General features: G+C 44.4%; 2 protein-coding genes and 1 long non-coding RNA gene across 9 annotated transcripts in view; 1 reads left to right on the top strand and 2 right to left on the bottom strand.

The window, feature by feature from the left end:
• Positions 1 to 3,647, bottom strand: part of PCMT1 (protein-L-isoaspartate (D-aspartate) O-methyltransferase) — a 38,263-nt gene extending 34,616 nt beyond the window's left edge. For 4 of the 6 annotated variants that reach the window (XR_006014125.1, XM_042016630.1, XM_042016629.1 and 1 more), the window contains exon 1: positions 3,524 to 3,647. Coding sequence is in view for 5 of the 6 variants with exons in the window: in XM_042016630.1 (XP_041872564.1) it covers positions 3,524 to 3,632 (109 nt within the window). In the remaining variant the exon portion in view is untranslated. Of the gene's footprint in view, positions 1 to 2,985; positions 3,168 to 3,523 lie in introns of those variants that run through there. The other 2 variants (XM_042016632.1, XM_042016633.1) reach the window with 2 other exon arrangements.
• Positions 3,648 to 4,581: 934 nt separating this feature from the next.
• On the bottom strand, positions 4,582 to 9,468 carry LOC121658974. The gene is made up of 2 exons (XR_006014126.1): positions 9,135 to 9,468; positions 4,582 to 4,985 (listed from the first exon to the last, which is right to left on the bottom strand). It is a non-coding gene; the product is annotated as an uncharacterized LOC121658974 (long non-coding RNA).
• A 76-nt stretch (positions 9,469 to 9,544) lies between these two features.
• On the top strand, positions 9,545 to 19,666 carry NUP43 (nucleoporin 43). Of its 2 annotated transcripts, none has more exons than XM_042016626.1 (8): positions 9,545 to 9,691; positions 10,077 to 10,199; positions 10,454 to 10,531; positions 11,434 to 11,611; positions 13,190 to 13,325; positions 14,227 to 14,378; positions 17,203 to 17,325; positions 18,574 to 19,666. In XM_042016626.1, the coding sequence occupies exons 1-8, from the start codon at positions 9,572 to 9,574 to the stop codon at positions 18,786 to 18,788; spliced, it is 1,125 nt and encodes a 374-aa protein (XP_041872560.1). In that variant the 5' UTR covers positions 9,545 to 9,571; the 3' UTR covers positions 18,789 to 19,666. The 2 variants fall into 2 exon arrangements, with proteins under 2 accessions (XP_041872560.1, XP_041872561.1); XM_042016627.1 differs by lacking the exon at positions 9,545 to 9,691 and adding an exon at positions 9,795 to 9,979.
• Positions 19,667 to 19,844: the final 178 nt, after the last annotated feature.

The following is a 19,844-nucleotide window of genomic DNA, read 5'->3' as shown; positions in this document are numbered from 1 at the left end:
AATTCCAGGGCCCTCTTTAATAGTTTGTCCCTTTTAAGACAGGACAGCAAAGATAAGGCTTATAAAGAATAATTGCCTAAATCTGCATTGCAAATACCCAAAATTACTTGTCACTGCCCTAACACAATCATTGTTACCACTACAGAAAAGTTAATTCTATAGTTAAGGCAACAGTGAAGCGAGCACTAAAGCAAATGTCATGAAATGGAGAACTTTATTGCCACAAAACAGAAGCAATAGTAACTATCAACAACAACTTAAAATGAAAAATAATCTTTATTGCTGATTTAAAGGAAAAGAACATGTAGCCTACAGGAATCTTCCAATGATGTTTTTATTTGGAAGCAAAACCAGATTAATAAATTCCCATTCTCCCCAGTCCGCATTTACCCACAACAAAGTTCACTGCTTCTCCAACCATAATAGTTCAACAGCTTACAGACACTGAGGAGTTTAAATCTTGATGTTTCACAAGTCATGAGAAAGTGACCCAGTCTTACAGCACTGCCTCCCTCACAAGCAATTCTAAAAGAATGGTCAAGAGAAGAATTGCGGCATAAAGGCAGGAGCAAGAACCTCTCAACCAGGATTTGCTGCAGTAGAAAACATACTGTGTCACAAAAACCGGCATTATTTTCTTTAAGTTATGCAAAACATACACTACATTACACACTCATTTACTAAGTTATACACAAGACAAACACCGGACAACATCAAATTAACCTCATCCAGTTTGCATTCTTACTTTTAGCATAAAATGCTGTAAATGCTATGTAGCTGTTTTTAGAGAAGGGAAAATACATTGAGAGAGTCTACTACTTCAAAAGAATTCTCTGGAACATTTTAGTCTTTCTGTAACCAACAATTTTTAAGTTTGTTAAAATATATCTGGGAGAATTGTATCATATTAAACAGTACTTTCTTCTAAATCTGTTCCCAACTTTAGCAACAGGGTATCATCTTACCTGAGGAACTCTAACTTGAAAGTTACGGTCTTAACTCAGCAGTTGCTCTGCACTGATAAAGCCCTACACCATGACCGGAGTCCCACCAAAGTTGACAACACAATCTTGCTGCAAGATCAAAAGCCTCTGTGCTTCCACAATATTTTATTGCCAATCCACTATCTCCCTGTTTAACACCACTCAAAACATTTTGGCATGCATATGCAAAACACAGAGGGGGAAAATACAGACTGTAATTTTCCAGAAAATTACCATCACAGCATACTTTGAGATTACAATATTAAGCACTTCTATTTTACTTTCCTCTTCCTATACTACTATTGCTGTGTACTAACCACAATGGTTTTTAGCTTTGTAATTGTTATTACTTGCAACACCCTAAACAGCTTCCATGTGTTGAAAAACTGTCATTGTCTTCTGCAACAAAGAAACTGGTTTTGCCTTCAGGTTCTGAGCGCCACAGACTATTCTGGCAATAATTGCTTTTTGGATATATTTTGGAGCTTAACATTGATTTTTACATCAGAAAGTTTTTCCCTGCTGTGTAAGAGAACAATATTTCACTAAAACAGTATTTATAGCCCTTTCAGTTGCAGAACAAAATAAAACAAAAAAAATGCATTGCAACTCTTGTAACTAGAGAAGTTGTTATCTATTTATTAAACACATTTTTACAATGAAATTCTATAATAATTAGTAGTTTTTACAAGGAAACTGAAAGTCACTTCAGCATGTATTATTCTGCTGGATGTGATAGTTCTCAAAAGAAAATACTGGGAAAGACCACAGGATCAGATGATCTAACATAAGCAAAGAAAAGGAGAAAGGAGAAAATAACAAGGGTGATTCTCCTATGACTCCAGAATAACGAGGAGCCCACATAGCTGAACTTGTCTGTGGTCTTGTAGTATCACTAAAATAGGAGACGACTGCCATAACACAAGCTCTAAATCTACGTCCTTTTACGTCTAGGACACGGACTTGAGAAAAAGAGAAAAGGCCAGGAGCAGAGAAGAGAGACACTGTAAGTATATTTAAGACGGGTTAATTCTACGCTAATACGAAAAATGGAAGCTCTGAGTACAGGTGTTGTCGCTGCGTCCTCTCAGGACCTGCAGACTTCAGGATGTACTGAAGTACACCGGCGAAGAAGGGCCCGCCCGAGACCTTCCACATTCAGCACGGGGACAGCACAAACCCTCGGTGAGCGCAAGGAGCGCCCAGTGCCGGGCAGCCACCGCAAAGCTCGGCTGTCACAGCACGAGTCCGCAACCCCGACAGCTCGTCTCCTCTCCTCGCGGTCCCAGCCCACCCCTCCGAGGGGAGCCACTCCGAACCCCGCCGGGGAGGGGGGGAGGAGGGACTGCTGCCACACGCCCCTTCCACCCAACACAAACAGCCGCGGCCTCTTCGGCGCGTTTCCCAAACACGGGCGGCTCCCGCTGCGTTGTTCAGCCCAGGCCTGAAAGAGCGGCGGGCGCCCGCCGACACCACAGCTCCCGCCGCCCGCCGGCCGGAGAGAAGCCAGACGGACGCCGATCCCGGCGCGTGCGGTGGATCACGGGCCCTTCGGCACTGCCGCCGCGGCCCCGCCTCAACTCGCACAAGGCACACAGGGACGAGGAGCCGGGAACGGGGCCGGGGAGGGGGGGGACGCGGCGAGCAGGGAACAGCCACGGCCGCCGCACGGCGCTTCCCCTCCGGGACCGCCATCGGTGCCGCCCCGCCCGCCGCATTGCCTCCCGCAACAGCCCGGCCCGCCCTGCGACACCGGCCGCCGCCCGGACACACACCCCCCGCCCGGGCACGCACGGACACACCCCCAGCCGGACACAGAGACACACACATACAGGGACGGACAGACGGACAACACGGACACACGCGGCCGGGCGCCGGCGCCGCTCCCTGTGACAGTTGGCGGCGAGTCGGGCGGGCGCCGCGGCAGCGCGCGGTCGCTAACGGTCACCGGGCGGCCGGTAACGGCCGCCCCACAGCCCAGGCGCCCCGCCCCGGGACTCACTGCGGAGGTTGTGGATGAGCTCGGAATGGCTGGCGCCGCCCGACTTCCAGGCCATCGCTAGGCACACTCTGCGGAGCAGGTACAGAGCCGCCTTCAGCGCCGCGACTGCGCACAGCAGCTTCCCCAGGAAGGACACAACCTCCAGCGCCGATACAGGCGCCGCCTCCTCGCCGCCTCCTCCCGCGGCCGCCGCCGCTGCGGCTGCCGCGCGCTCGCCGAGGGGAGGGGCCACGCGCCCACCGCCCCGCGCGCCCGACATGCCCCGGCCGCCGCCGCCGTCGCTCCGCCGGCCCGCGCTGTGCCCCCCCGCGCATGCGCGCCCACCGTGCCCAGGGGCGCGCGTGGGGAGATCCTCGCGCGCCGGGGCGGGGATGCTCAGCGGCTGCTCCCGACCCGCGCGTTTGGCTGCCGGGGCCCTGGATCCCGCGCTAGCGGCGAGACTCCGGTCCTGCCCTCGCCCCAGAAACGGCGGCGGAGCAGGAGGCGCGGGTTTATGAATTTAGGAGCTCTGTTAATGAATGAGATAGCGAAACGGCACCTCGGAGAGCACACACTTTCCCCCCTGCCCCGGCCTTGGTCGCTCCCGTGACACAAGTCGGTACACGTCTGGTACCGGAGAAGGCGGTGTCGGGGCTGGCGAGCCCCATCACGGCCCCGTGGTGGTGGCGGCGGCGCCAGCTCCCAGCCCAGCGCGCGACCCGCCGCCCTTGCGACGGAGCCAATTAGCGGCGTCCCCCCGGCGCGGTGTTTTGCATGGGGCGCGCCTATTGGCCGCGGCCAGCCCGCACGGGTCAGGCCTACGTGTTGGAGGCTGCCATTGGTCAGGGGGCGTGGGAGCTGCGCGTGCCGTGTGTGTCCCGGGCAGGCGACGGTGCCGACGGGGGAAGGCAGGTGCGGCCCGGCACCTGGGAAACATTGAGAAAATTGGAGCGAGGTGGAAGGTTATGGAGAGTTGGCTAAACGCTGCCAAAGTACCGATATTCCACAGGAGCATCTACCGGTACAATGCCGACGACAGAGGACAAAGTTGCAAATTAAAATTCCTTTTAAAAGGAAGTCCAGGTCAGTAGCTCAGAATTTAGTAAATGCTGATGGGACTTTATTCTGTCCCAGCATAGGCCCACGATGAAGCAGCAATCTTAAGGGGAAAGTAGCACCTTCAGATCCTCCCACAGCCCATAACATAATTAGGAAAACCAGAGAATTCACTTCCTACAGTAATGTAGTATTCCTGCCTGCTCTGAAACTCCTTTATGATCAATTTCACCACCAATATTCATTTGCCACCTGTTACTTATATACGTCTATTGTTTAAAGAGAAAGCATATACCATCTTTGCTATTTTGGGGAACCCACTGTCAGTGCTGTGACTTCTGCATTTGTGCTGCCTTCTGGTCCCTGCAAATGGGCTTCACACACCTGGGAATAGTTTGCTGCACTTCCTTTCTTAACCAGGCACACTGGCACAGGTGTGGTACCAGACGGCAGGGTTTTCAGTTCTTGGTTTTTGAAACGTGATACATAACTATGGACAGGTAGGCCCTATCAATAGTATATTGTATAAACGTTGGGGAAAATAAGGTGTCATCCAGCAGATATAATTTCCAGCATTATATTGTTTTTTAAAAGCAGTTCTGATACAAGGACACAGCCTTAAAATACCACCATGGGAGATTACACAGATTACATCTTCTGTCAGAGAGCACATCTTGGCTGGGAGCATTGAACCTGTTCCAGCTCCACACAACACATGTATTTCATCCAATCATTGCTGGTTCAGGTGAAGAAAATGAGGTGAAGGTGGGAATCTGCTTCTCTACTTTGCAGTCAATCCAGGGCAAATCTGATAGTTGCTCAATGCATATACCAGATCCCATCCATAGACTTCCCATCTGATTCTTGTAATCCTGGAGACAGATCCACTGCTTCATTCTGTATTCTCCATCTAGCTTCTCCTAAACATGATCTGGCAACTGTCCATGTGAGGCTCCCAGCCTGTCCTAGAATATAAAAGGTCTCCCTATTACACCCAGTGGGCTGAGAGAGAAGGAAAGAAGCCATTGGAGTTCAGAGGAATTCCCAACGGGCAGCAAGTACAGAGAACAGACAGACATTGTAAAAGTACAGCACAGAACTACTTATTTGTTTTAAATGGAAAAGACATTTTCTGTTGTCAGATGCAAGCAAACTGCATTGCTCTCACATAGAGAGGTTGTTGGCAAGAAAATAGCTGGCCCATGTTTAAAAGCATTCCAGGGATACTTACCCCCTTGGGAGACCAGAAACACAAGAGAAACCATTTACATACAAACTGATGCTGCTTACCAGGAGCAGCTTGAATTAGGCCTAAGCTTGTCACAGAGCACCAAGAGCGAGCCTGCATTTCTCTCTTAGGAGTTTGCAGTCTTGCCCAGTCACTTTCTGACTGAGTATACCTATTTGCCATGTTCTTGACAAGAGTATTCAGAGAATTAAAACAAGTGTGGGCCTTCCTTAGCAATATCTGGGGTGTCTTGGGTGGATACCAGGCATGTGTGAAGGAAACAGCATTTGGCTTGGCAGGCTTCCAGGAGCTCTAAGACAAGCCAAGTTGTCTCAAAGGGCCCTGGGAAACTAACATGCACCAATAGTGGCAGGATGCACCCATTTATGCAGTAAACAAATGTAAGAGCCCCAAACTCTTTCTGTTCTACAATCCCAGGCCATAAGTCCATTTTTAAAACCTATTAGGAGCACATCCATTGAGATGAAACTAAAAGCAACATAGCCATTCTTTACTAGAATGAAATACAAGCCGAAAATTTTTAAAAAATTGTTTTCTGGCCATCATCATTCATGTGGAACCTCTCCATTTGCTCTGATACTCAGGATATCTGTATCCTACTCCCCCTCATTTGTCCAAACCAGTATGAGCACCTTGGTCCCTGGATGCCCACTGTCAATTGCAGGCACCTTCATCTTCCACATGTAGAACCATCTCCCTAGAACTCCTCAGGGAGCTGCTGCATGGATGGTCCTCTTAGGCAAGAGGCACAGGAATGCCAGCAGCCAGAGTGGGCCATCATATGATTGTTCTGACACGAAGATCCCACTAACTGTAAGCACATCGGCTCTCTCTCCTTTGCTGCACACTCACCCACATCCCAATCCTCTAGCTGTACTTACATACATTTATATATAAACCCCTCCAAGCTACTATTTCTGTTTCATCCCTTCCCTCCCACCTCATAAGCCCATTGGATTTTTTTTTAATTCTTTGAATTTAGAAAGAATTTGAAAAATTGCTCATCACTGTCTGCTCCCATCTGCTTCTGCATACCACAAGCAGAAAATTCCTTGTGAAATGTTCCTGCTGTACATTTCCGCAGTTATGTCCCAAACCCTACACTAATTGGCTTTTACACCTACACACACTCCTTTCCCTGACTCCATTTTGTTTTTTAACTTAATCACTCTCCTTCATCTCATTTCTTTTCCTATCAGCTCAAGCCAGTTTGGTGTGCACCTTCCTTTTGTATTACCATTTCAGAAGTTCACATTATTTTGAACTCCACATCCATGTTTTCCCAGCTCTGCACTCAAAGACGAGGTGAGAAGGACCCAGTCACATCAGCGACTTTCCCCATTAGGGAGCAGCAGAACTGGGATCCCTTCGTGAAGGAAAGTGAGCCTTCCAGATGACACCTTCCAGATGACACCTTCCAGATGACACAGCAGGACACCATCCCACAGTGTCCAAGCAAAGCAAGCAGAGCTGGACTGGGGACAGAAATGGTTTTGTCACTAAGCAAAGTGACAAGTCAGACCCCAAGTCAAGCCAGCCACCAAATTTGGGCAACACGGCTGAGCACAGGCCCTCCTACAACACAGCTCAGGCCAAGAGCAAGGTGCCCCAGCCCAGATGGGAGCTCCAGCCAAGGGCAAGGCTTATGAGTGCACTCAGGGCCTGGCCCTCTGCTGTTACATCCTCTCTGCAGTACCTGGGCACAGTGACTGTACTGGTTCAAGAGAATGAACTGGGCACAACTCCAGGAATTCTTACCAGCTGTAAACATTGTTTTGGCATCTCCAAATAACTTTCTTTAAATATTGTTCAATGATGATGGGAGGAAAGCAGAATATAAGCAAATCGAATTCAGAATTAGTTTTATCCTGCCCTAGTAGAACCACTGATCTAGTAAGTGCCTTTGTTCTCAGGGCCCTACCTTCTATCAGAGAGACAGGCATGCTTTGAGTTTCTTTCCCTTACACTCCTAGCTTTAGCCATATTTAAGGATAATCCATAGATGCTCCTTGTTGTCTCAGCTGATATGTTTGGACTCAACTCTCAGAGTAAGCTTCATCTAGACTTAACGTCCTTTTTGAAAACCTCAGAAATATCAGATAAGGCACATTTCCTCCTTTTATATGTTTATTTAAATCTGCCATTACACTGAAATTATATACTAACACAGTACACATCTTTCATAGGGATCAAGCACAGAGAATATATTTAAAGGTTTACAAAGCAGCCCTAAATCTATCACAGCTCTCACTTCCGTCATATAACATGCTGCCAACATTTTCTTTAAAAAATGTAGGACAGGGAAGAAAAACTGTGACTGTTCTTTTCCTCTAAGTGAAAATAAGCCTGTATGTCCAACTTACTTCCCTTAATACTTCCCAAATGCTTTTGAACAAGCAATCCTAAGCAAAGAAAGAAACCATCCAAAAGCATAAGGTAAAAAATACACACAGAAATCACAAACTAACCAACAAAAATATTTGCCTAATAAAACTTTCAATAATCCCAAAGTGTTTTCTCTTCAACTTTTAGCTATCTGGTCTGCAGCTGTATTCTGAGGCTGCCTATTGATATTTCTCACAAGTGTTATAAGAAATAGCTGAAAATATCCTTGGAGTTGACAGTGACTTGCAGAACTGCTGTTAGCAGCTTAATAAAGGGTGCCAGAAGCATTTGCTACTGTAGAATAACAATGCTACTGTCATGTGCAACAAAGCTGTTGTAAGGTATGTTTGCAGTATGGTAGACTACTATAGCATCCAGCTTTTGGAATATGTTCAGTGATGGATTCTGCTGAATGTAATTACGGAAAAAAAAGTTAAACTAAGTTCAAATGATGCATTAAGCATATAAAATATCACTAATTTGGTATCACACCTGAGGGATTACAAAACAGCATAGCAGACTTGATGAGGAACTCAAAAATGCTGCATAGAAGAAATCCGACAGATGCCTTTACCAGGAAAACTGCAATAACACAGGTGAAAATTTGTCCAAGCCACTGTTAAATCCATCTGAAAGAACCTCTGAGACCCGGCAGCATCAGCTTTGGAAAAAGATGCACCAGAAAACAAAGTTGAAAAAATCTTTGTGAGAAAGACCCTTACCGGACTGCAGTGACTGGACCGATAGTCTCATCCTCTGAAATGACAACTGACAACATAACTATGTCAGCCTTTAGTTTACAACTAACCGCTGAACTTTTTATTGCATAGTTGTTTAGGTCTCAAGTGAAATACTAGAAAGGAAATACATGTGTGTTCCTGTTTGATTTAACAAACTATTTGGGACAAAAAAAATATTCTGTTTATTTCTGTATAGGTAGGAATCTGTCAGAGCAAGGAGAGTATCACTTGGAATTATCCAAGTTTGACCCCAGCCAGCAAGTACCAGGCAGATATTTGGTCACATAAGACCTACAAAACCCCCCATCCCACCCCAGGGGGAATGGGGAGGAGGGCTGGAATAAAACAAAGGTAAAAAACATGGGTTGAGATAATAACTTCTCTCTTAATGACTCTAATATTTAAATCAAAGAAGATAAATAGCCTGTCCCTGGGCAGCAATTGGTCCCTCACGGCCAATACCCTCCAGTTTATATAGTGACTGTGATATTCTATGGCATGGAATATCCCTTCGGCCAGTTTGGGTCACCTGTCCTGGCCATGCTGCCTCTTGGCTTCTCGTGCACCTGCTCACCGGCAGAGCGAGGACTGAAAAGCCCTCGACTTGGGGTAAGCACCACTCAGCAACAAGTAACACATCAGTGTGTTATCACAGTATTCTCACACTAAATCCCAAACACAGCGCTGTGGCAGCTACTAGGAAGAAAGTTAACCGTGTCCCAGCTGAAATCAGGGCTTACTTAAAAGCAGATGTAGACCAGAGATGCTTGGTCGCCGCGTAAGTCACTCATTTTGAGAAAACAGACGTTGGTGCATGTCATGCAAAGGTGACACACAGACACAACGTTCCGGTAGACACGGCCCAGCCGAGCAAACAGGTAACACAGCAGCACGATCACTTCTTCCTGTATTTCCTCCTCTCCGGACCCGACCAGCAACCGACGCCGAGCCGATATGCCGGTGCACCAGCACCAGGCGCCAGGCAGGGCACACCAGGGCCCGGTAACCGCGGGCAGCTGGCGCCGAGCGGCTCCCACAAGCGGCGGGGCCTCAGCCCGCCCGCGCCCCGGCCCGCGCGCGCCCCCCCGGCCTGTCCCTCCGCGCTCGCCGTCGCGCCGCAGCCAATCAGCGCGCGCGGCGCGGGGCGGGCGGGAGCGGGCGCGGGGCGGGCGCGGCCATGGAGGACGTGAGCGCCAAGTTCGTGTCGCAGAAGATCAGCCGGACGCGCTGGCGGCCCCTGCCCGCCGCCGCGCTCCAGCCCCCCGACCTCTTCGCCACCGGCTCCTGGGACAATGAGGTACTGGCTGGGCGAGCCCGGAGGCGTGGCGCGACCTTCCCGCCGGGGAGCGGGGCGGGCGGCGGCGGCGTCACCCCACGCTGCCTTGGTCCCCCACGCCTCCGCCGCTTGGTGCGGGAGAGCGGGGCCGGAGCCGGCCGTGAGCACGGCCTGGCTCGGCAGTCCCTCCCTTCGCTGATCTGCCGTGCTCGCGTCCCCAAAGAAGCCGTGGGGCCGCCCCGCCGCACGGCAGCGTTATTCCCCTGGGCAAGCGCTTCCCTCCGGCCGGCGGCGGCTTCCTCGGGAACGGTGCGCAGCCCGCAGCCTATTGCTTTCCCTGGCTGAGGCTTATCGCTAGGTACTTTCAAAAGCATTTTCGAGTAAATGTGGTGTCGTTTCCGTTCAGGATAATAGGGTCTCCATTTGGTCTGCTGGCGACCTTGGAAATGCAGGCCTCAATGATGAATATCATGGAGAACCTCATCTGCTGTGTGACATCCAGCACAACGGTGATGTTATGGATATGCAGGTAAAATAGCTGTGTTGAACAGATCCGTATTTTTTAAGGGCTTGTCACTTAGGAGAAGTTAAGTGAGAGTGAGCTGTCAAAATGGTGAGATTGGCCAAATATTCTTATGAAAGAAAAGGACAAAACCGATCAGTATTGCTTTGTGGGTTTCTTTTTTTTCCCCTCGACCTACCAATAATTTAGGTTACTCTAAAATCAAAGTTATCACCTTGGTACTAACATTGACTAATAGTATTCTTATTATCTCTGTCTAGTTTTTGGATCAAGAAAGAATCGTGGTTGCCTCATCAACAGGAACTGTAACTATATTCCGTCATCATCAAAATAACCAGGTATGTAACATGCACTGGGTTTAAGATGCTATTCTCTGTAATACAGGTCACTTTGATCTTAGCATAAGAAACATTTGACTGCTAAAAATATTTCTTTTTAAAGTCTGTTAAAAAAAGCTCTGACTTCATACATACAAGGAAAGAAAAAAATGTTTTGCACACATGCCACATAAACTAGATTCCAGAGTGAGATTGGGGTATCTCCTCCTGTATCTGTAACCAAACAGCCCATTCATTGAAAACTGATACTTTTAAGAGATTGGAGTGTTTTGGGGCAGTGGGTATTAAAGGACTTGTTCCTGCCTTATCAGAGTTTTTGCATTCTTGAACTAAATGACTCATGTTCAATTCTAACAAATTATGAATGAATTCTCATGAGTGTCACGTGAAGGAAGATATGTAAACTCTGTAGTCTTCTGCTTTGAATATAAATCACTGAAAACAAATGCATAATTACTGTATATGCTCACAATGACACAATAAAGGCAAATGTCTGTTAATAATTTGGTGTGGTACCTAAAATAAACTAAGTTCTTTGCAATCAAGATCTGAATCTGACCTTTTATTTTCTAAGGGCCTCAGTTCTTTTCCCCTGTCCTGAGGAAAGATTGAAGACATCAGAAAGAAAGACATTTTATAGTCCATCGTGTTCTTTCTAATTGCTAGATCATGTGAAAATGGTGGTTCAGATAAGAAATAATTAAGGTTTTGTGGAAGGGTTGTGTGCTTAAGAGTTGATGAAAATTTAGATCTCTTGATTCATATCTGTATAGGAGGCTCTCATTCCCATGAGATAGTGTGGCTTTCCTGGAGCTTGTTTCTGGTTTCATGAGTATTCTGAAAGCTTTGTTCTATCAGGTTCATTATTTAAGACCATAATTTCATGTCTGGTTACTATTTAGACGTTATCTGCCAACCATCGGTGGGAGAAAGCCCATTATCATGTGGATCAAGACACATCTGGTGGTGGAGCAGCCTGTACCGGAGTCGTCTGCAACAACCCAGAAATTGTCACTGTTGGAGAAGATGGTAGAATAAATCTCTTCAGAGCTGACCAAAAAGATGCAGTAAGAACTATAGGTATGTCAAATATCTGTTTAAATTAGTTGTTTGGAGGGGGTTGTTTGGTTTTCAGCTTATTATAACAAAACAAAAAAGTTAGTTGAAAATTGATTTCAGTATTCCAGGTTGAACATGTTTCTTCCAGATTATTCCTGTACTCCTCCAGAATTCAAATACTTAAAGCATATTTCAGATATATTTCTGTATTCATCCAGGTATTTGTAAGTTCATAGTTTCACAGTAAAAGTTGGAGAGGGACAAGAGAATATCTTGGGAGATGCTCTCAGGTTCTTCAGGATGGAGTTCTGTGGTGTAAGCAATCTGTTTAACTGGTTCCCAATTCAGTGACACCTTGACATTTCCCAGGCACTAAGCTGAATTCTTAACGTGAAGATAGAACTCTTGTACCTCATTCAACAGTTGTCAAGGAATGCCTTGGTATTTTTGTTATTGTTTAGTGGATTTAAGAGTACAGTACAAAGTGCATAGGTTTGTAGTCAGTTAAGGTAGGGAAAAAGCCTCTAAAGTTAGAGATTATGTAAAAATCGTTTGGAGCCATAAAGGTGTATCATTGCTAAACCACTTAGTGTTAGTCTGTCATAAAACTTTAAATCCTCTAGAACCTCAGTGTTCAGTAAGCTAACATTTCTTTTTAATGGTGTTTCAGTGAGTTTTTTTCTTCGTCTCTGCTTTCATTTAAACAGTAGGCAGAAAAGTCATTCAAATATCTGTAACCAGGCATAGATGTAACTTTTTTGTCTGAATATCAGAAAATGTTTCCATCTTACGCAGAAAGATAATAATTTGCTTATATTTTCAGTACGGGCTTACACAAAGAATTTTAAAATATTTGAGGTCAAAGTAGACTTAACAAAGTTGCCCTGTCATAATAAAGATGAAAAGTTTATATATAGTAACAGAAATAAAAGAAAATAGTGTGTTTTTTCAGAAGGCCTCAAAAGTTTCACGTCAAAGCTGTGAATTGTTTGACACTGTAAATTACTCTGACAAAAAGAAGCACTGGAGAAAAGGACCTGAAAAAAAAGAGCCTTTCTATTTAGTTGTTAACAAGCACAGCATAATTCAGGTTTAACTTGATAGCACACTGGCAGTTCAGAAAAGGTCTAAAAGTTGGTGAATTAAGTGTTTCTGCATACAGTTGCTTAATGTTCTCAGCCAGAGTTACTGTTTCTTGTGTTCAGAACTCCTTTATGAAAAGCTCTATAGCTGCTTCCTGTCAGTAGGTGCTGGGCATATAAAGAAAACTTCTGAAAACCATAAACTTGGCTGAATTGATTCTTCTTCTAGGAACTACAAAAAGAAATCTTACAAATCAACAAGTAGTTCTGTAATCACCAGAGCTAATTTAATACAGATTCTTACAGATATGTCTCAGTAGTGTTTGATGTAGTAAGCAAGGGCTCCTCTTGCACAGGGTATTTGCAGATACTGGACCGTCTCTGACCCTGAAACTACAGAGGTTATGAACATGTTTAAGTAGCTGTGCTCTGTTCTCTATTAAGAGTTATTTTGTTCCCATTAAATGGAGACTGGCATTCCATAGGTTTACCTGAATGCTTTCCTCATCTCTTGCAGACAATGCAGACAGCAGTACACTCCATGCAGTGACTTTCCTTCGCACAACTGAGATCTTGACTGTAAATTCAATTGGACAGTTAAAAATATGGGACTTCAGGCAGCAAAGAAATGAACCATCTCAAATATTTTCTTTGTAAGACTTCTACTTTTTTACTTACTTACTGAAAAGCATGTGCTACTTTATATAATTGGATTCAAGTCTTTCCTAATAGCTTCCTAACAACAGGATGATAAATTACTGATTTTTTTTAAAAAGGATTTTAATTTCTTTGGTATTCAAATAAGCAAAAGCAGACTACTTAATGGCTGAACCACTGTTGTGATTAAGCATTGTGCTTAGCTGGTCTGTTTTATGATTTAACTTTTGAGGGACTATTACACCTGTACACTTCTCTTTTTTGAGGAAAAAACTTTCAATCCTCAACCCAAAACTCTTTACCTGTTAATATTTGCTTTTCTTCACAGGCCTAATGTAAGCTTTCTGGCATTTGGAATATATTTGAATCGTAACTTTGTGCCTTACAAGGTACTGTGAGAAAACAAAATGAGCTAGATTTCAGTCCTGTTGTTGTCTGTGTAATAATTCCCATTGCTGTTCATAGACTTTGGTTTAGGTACCTAATTTTGTTGGTGCCCAGCTTCCCTTTTTAACTGTTAGTATATACTAAAACTATAATTACACCATGCCTCAGAATATTATTATTATTATTATTGTAGGTATATGTAGAGCATTATTTGCATGCAAGGCTCTCTCACTCCTGTAAAGCTGTCAGATGCTGTGTTGATGTCAGATGTGTACCATAAGGCACAGAACCTGATCCTCATGCGATTGTAGCTTCATGTTATTGCCATACCTCTGGTTTCCAGTAGATGTCATGTGCCTTCAGCCTGGGGTGGTCAAATGCTCCAGAAATTGAAGGTGCTGTTGATACTGGTACCTTACTTGTCAATGCTCCTAGGGATTAAGAAGGGGAAAGTAGGAGCTAAATAAAAAATTAATGTTTGGGTTATTTGGTTGTTTTTTCTCTTTGCAGGGCAGGTGACAGAGTTCCATTGCACTGTGTGGATAGGCATCCCAATCAGCAGCATATTGTGGCCACAGGGGGTCAGGATGGAATGCTGAGTATATGGGACATCAGGCAGGGTACTATGCCAGTGTCCCTGCTAAAGGCTCATGAAGCAGAAAGTAAGTATCTGAAATGGAGGGGGGAGAAGAAGGTGGCATTTTAGAGATTTTTCTGGTTTCTGTAAAAATAAGGTGTTGTGACTGTGGTAGAAAACAATCACATACTTGCTACTTCATTGACTCATGGAATGGTTTGGGTTAGAAGGGACCTTAAAGCTCATTTATGTCCAACCTCCCCTGCCAAGGGTAGGGACACCTTTCACTAGACCAGGTTGCTCAGAGGCCCATTCAACCTGGCCTTGAACATCTCCAGGGATGAGGCATTCACAACTTCTCTGGGCAACCTGTTCCAGTGCCTCACCACCCTCACAGTAAAGAATTCCTTCCTAATACCGAATCTAAACCTACTCTGTCAGTTTAAGGCCATTCCCCTTTGTCCTATTGCTACATGCCCTTATAAGAAGTCCTTCTCCAGCTTGCTTGTAGGCCTCCTTCAGGTACTGGAAAACTGCTGTAAGGACTCCTTGGAGTCTTGTCTTCTCTAGGCTGAATAATCCCAACTCTCTCAGCCTTTCCTCATAGGAGAGATGTTCCAGCCTCCTGATCATCTTTGTGTCCCTCCTCTGGATTCACTCCCAACAGATCCCTGTCCTTTTACTGGGGACTCCAGAGCCGGATGCACTCCAGGTTTGGTCTCACAAGGGCAAACCAGAGGTGCAGAATCCCCTCCCTCACCCTGGTGGCCATGCTGCTTTTGAGACAGCCCATGATACAATTGGCTCTCTGGGATCCAAGTGCACATGGCTGGGTCATGTCCAGCCTCTCATCCACCAGCACCCCAAGTCCTTCTGGGCAGGGCTGCTCTCCATCTGTTCATCCCCAGCCTGTGTTGATACCAGCGGTTGCCTGGACCCAGGTGCAGCACCCTGCACTTCATCTTGGTAAACTGCATGAGGTTCTTATAGGCCCACTTCTCAATCTTGTCCAGATCCCTCTGGATGGCATCCTGTCCTTCAGGTGTATCAGCCACACCACTCAGTTCGGTGTTGTCTGGAGAATTGCTGAGGATGCACTTGATCCCACTGTCCATATCATCGATGAAGTCATTAAATGGCACTGGTCACAGTATTGACCCCTGTTGGACACAGTTTGTCATCAACATCCATCTGGACGCTGAACTGTTACTGCCTCATGGATGGGACCATCCAACCATCATCATCAACTCATCCATTGAACAGTTCACACATCAAACCCATATCTCTCCAGTTTAAAAGGATGTGGGAGATGGTCTCAAAGGCCTTACAGAAGTCCAGATAAATAGTGTATATAGCCCTTCAGTTGTCCACTGATGTCACTCCCTCAGGGAAGGTCTCTAAGTTGTTCAGGTGGAACTTGCTCTTGGTGAGGCCATGCTGGCTATCTTGAATTGCTCCCTGTCCTTCATGTGTTTTAGCATAGCTTCTAGGAGGATTTGCTCCATGTTTTTCCCAGGACCAGAGCCAAGGCTGACAGGTTGGTAATTCTCAGGGCCTTCCTTTCTACCCTTTTAAAACATGGGTTTGTGCCCATCTTTCCCTTTTTCCAGTCCCCTAGTACTTCACCTGGCTGCCATAGCTTTTCAGGTGTGGAGAGTGGCTGGGCAACTACATCATCCACTTCCTTCTCTGGGATGCATTGCATAGATTTATGTACATTCGGGTTCCTTAGGTGATAATGAACTCAAGCTTCTCTTATAGCGGGAAGGACTTTGCTCCCCCAGGCCCTGTCTTGCAGCCCACCCACTTGAGAGGTATGGGAAGAGAGGTTGCCATTGAAGATTGAGGCAAGAAAGTTGAATAGCTCAACCTTCTCCTTGTCCAGTGTTACCAGTTCTCCAGCATTGATTATTGGAAGACATAAACCTTCTTTGACCTTCTGTTTCTGGCTGACATACCTGTAGATGTCCTTCCTGCTATTTCTTTTCATCTTGCCATGTTCAGTTCCAGGTTCTCCTTAGCCTTCCTCACTCTGTATCCCTCCATAACCTTCGTCTCTATACCCTTCCCAAGATGCTTACTACTACTCCATGTGTTTTCATCCAGTTGGCTTCCTTCTCTGTATAGGAGACTCTTCTTACCTAAAAGTGAACTCTGTCTAAACTAAAAGTAGACTTAGTAAGCAATTCTTTAATGAGCTGTTAGATGCATTTGAACAGAATGGCTGTGTTTCTAGCAGGGTAGGTGTATAAATAGTCATGGAAGCTGGTGCTGTGTTAGGCAGATAAGAGTAAAGCAGAATGCAGATACTGACTTAAACAGGAGGAAGGGGAGAGTCAACATTCATTTGGTGCCTCCACAGTGCTGAAACAGCTACTCTCCTGGTAACTACATGAACAAGGTGACAATTAATTTTATGCTGAAAATTTTGTGATTTGATGTTACAATTACATTAAAGGAGAAAAATAATTTCTTGATCTTAAATTTTACTGACTTAAATGTCTTCTGCAGTTGTGGTATTTAGACAAAAAATAATGTGTGTCCTGGGAAGGAATGCATGCTGTGTGCAGATTTAAACTTAATAGCAGGGATACATGGTAGTATGCAGAATGCCTGGATTCAGAGAAGACTTTAACAATTTTCACAGTACTGAAAATGCAACAAAAGAGCGTATTTTGGTTTTTTTTTTTTCTTCTTTTTTCTTTCCCCCTTTCCCCCTGCCAGCAGAGGGAAAACTGCAGTATATAACTTAGGATAGGGCTTTGGGTTTCCTACCCACACACAATTAAAAATGAAAGGTTTTGATGGAAGCATGGGTTCTTGTAAATGCATGTCTATGTCATACTATCCAATGCATTGATAGAAGTACTTGAGACTTGTTCTGAAGTGGTTTTGTTTGATACTTCCAGTGTGGGAAGTTCACTTCCATCCCTCCGACCCTGATCATTTATTTACGTGTTCTGAAGATGGATCTCTTTGGCACTGGGATACTTCCACAAGTGTATCTGAAAAACCATCTTTTCTTCATCAAGGTAAGAATTTTTGAAGTCCATCTGCACTGAATTTGTCAGTTTGTCAGTGTTCTCACATGACCGAATTAATAACACAATCTTAATACAGAAAATTAAAAGCAGGTTTCTTTTCTTAGAAAGCAAGCCCTGATAGGCACTTGAGGAAAACTACTTATACGGCAAGCAGTTGCACAGGGGTTTTTGTAGTCTGGTTTGGGTTTTTTTAATCTGCTACTCTCTGGCCAATGTGTGAAGGGGCACATCTATGATCTCAAAGAGAGATTGTGTTCACTTAAAAATCATCTGTATGTAGAAAAGAGACAGAGGCAGCCTGACTGACATTACTGAGTCTCTGAGGGAGTTACACTAAGTTAGAAAATTGATAGGTTAATGAGAGTGGAATTATGAATATACAATGCAGGGTAATAATTGGAACTTTCAGTGAATGGAACTATCCTTTTGCATGGTGGCAGGATTTTAAAGTTATGATACTGACTTAATATAAGCATTTATTTTCACATTCTAATCAGAAAGACTGCTAAGGGCTTGCTACTTTAGACTGCAAATTGTGGGGAAACTTTCAGTTGTCACCTGCTGCCTTTGGCCTCAAAGTTGTCATTCAAAGTAAAGTTTTATGTATGAAAATGATAGGATTACTGATTCAAGTTGCACTCTGCATGTTTTCAAGTATATGAAGTATAAGTCTTTTAGCATCACTTCAGACACCTGCTAATTTTATGCTGAATGACAGTTCTCATAGTGTGAGACTTGAATTTGAATGTAAAATATTATGTGGAAAAATTCAAAGTCAAATATAGGTATATCACTTGCTGCAGAGTAAGTAGGGAGGAGGAGCAGTAGGGAATAAGTGTTATTGAAGCAAAGCTGAAAACCCCAAAAAGAGCAAAACACTTTAAAAAGACCTTTGTTCTTCTGTCCTTGCTTTAGTATCTGGCTAGAAAAACTTGCAGGTCCTTATGCTGTCTGTTCAGTGAGATGAGTACATAGCTGTTGTGATTTGTCTCAAGTGACTGCAGAGCTGGTAGAAGGCTTCTGTAATCACCTCAAGTACTTGATTTTTTTATGCTATTTTTTCCTTAAAATGAAAGAAATGACCAAAGCAATGACATCTCAACTAATCTGAAAACTGACTGAAATGTAAAATTTTATTTCCATTATGTCTGACCCATATCTACTGTGTTTCTCCAGATTCTGAGAATCTATAAACTAAATTGAAACTTACTTCCTTGTCTTCCCTCTTTCCTTCAGGAGGAAGAAGCACTGCCTATCTTTCTCACAGTACCATTAACCAGTCTGTAGTAAGTGCCTGGCTAAGCAACGATCCGACCAAAGACCGCATGGAAATCACCAACCTAATTCCAAATCAGACTTTGTCTGTGAATAGTTTAGATGTTCTTGGACCATGCCTAGTATATGGTACTGATGCAGAGGCTATTTATGTGAACAGACAGCTTTTTGCATGAAGTGACTGCAGTATCCCTTTGAAGTATTGATCAGCTTGAACTACTGGGAAATGTCAGGTTCATTCTTAATGCTACTCGTTAAGTCTGTTTTTGGCGTGTGTGGGAGAGGCCTCAGCTTGGTCCTAGTGCTGTGGAGGAAGTGTGAGGTACCTCAGATTCTGACAGCTGTCACTTGTTGATGCTCCAGGATGGGTAACTGAGCAAGCTTACATGCTGTTTCTTCCTTGCTGCCTGCTTGGTTTTGACAAGCAGGAAGGTAGTCACTAAGGGCAAGATCTTCACTGTAAAGTGATGTCCATAATACACATGCACATAAAACCGAAGAAAAGGTAAACCCTGGATTTTTATTTTTCCCTGTAAAGATATTTTTCAAGTGTTATTTCTAAAGCGAAACTGTGGGGTTCTTGGAAATTCTTTTTATGTCACCTGAGAGAGATGGGGGTTTTTTTTAAGCTGATGTTTTTATATATATATATACAGGGGAATGTAACTTTTAATGTTGGTTCATGAGAGTTGGAAGGAAAACTGTTAAAGCTATGAAATGTGAAAGGTTCTGTAGAAATCTAAGCATTCTAGCAACATTTTTTTGAATTATTTACAGCTTCATCATGGATGCTGCATGTTAAAACTTGATAATGTACTGGTAAATCTCCCAACTGAAAAGTGAGGTTTATAATTAAGGAGTCATAATTGACAGATGTGTTGGCTGTGTTTTCAGGTGTAAGAATAAGACTTTCTAAACTTGAGACAGTCTTTGTCAAAAAATTCACATCTGGTTTCTTGAAATCTTTGAAAAGTTAAATTTTATTATTAGCATTGTATCTGCTTTTTGTTACAAAGAACCCTTTCTCTTTTTAATAAAAAAGTTTTGCACAAGAGTAGTGGTCTGACTTATTAAAGTAATTCAAATAGATGTGCGTGCAGGAACTTATTTGGATTGATCCTGGGTATGCAATCTGAAGGATGGAGAAACCTCAGTATTTGGGCAGGAACAGGTTAGTTATGAGGTCTTACATGGCCTTTCCACCATAACCACTCTAGAGTGTACTTTCATTC

This window comes from Corvus kubaryi, unplaced genomic scaffold (genome assembly GCF_017639235.1).
Source record: "Corvus kubaryi isolate FWS band 111438036 unplaced genomic scaffold, C.kubaryi_AGA036_p1.0 split3-73, whole genome shotgun sequence".
Classification (NCBI taxonomy): domain Eukaryota; kingdom Metazoa; phylum Chordata; class Aves; order Passeriformes; family Corvidae; genus Corvus; species Corvus kubaryi.
Note: the sequence above shows the minus strand (reverse complement) of the source record. Positions and strands in the feature narration are given on the sequence as shown.

Bases quoted from the DNA above. Each gene is read 5' to 3' on its own strand.
- NUP43 (XM_042016626.1), top strand. From the start codon at position 9,572: ATGGAGGACGTGAGCGCCAAGTTCGTGTCGCAGAAGATCAGCCGGACG. The intron at 11,612-13,189 runs GTATGTCAAATA...CATCTCTTGCAG, and splicing joins AGATGCAGTAAGAACTATAG to ACAATGCAGACAGCAGTACA. The intron at 17,326-18,573 runs GTAAGAATTTTT...TCTTTCCTTCAG, and splicing joins ACCATCTTTTCTTCATCAAG to GAGGAAGAAGCACTGCCTAT.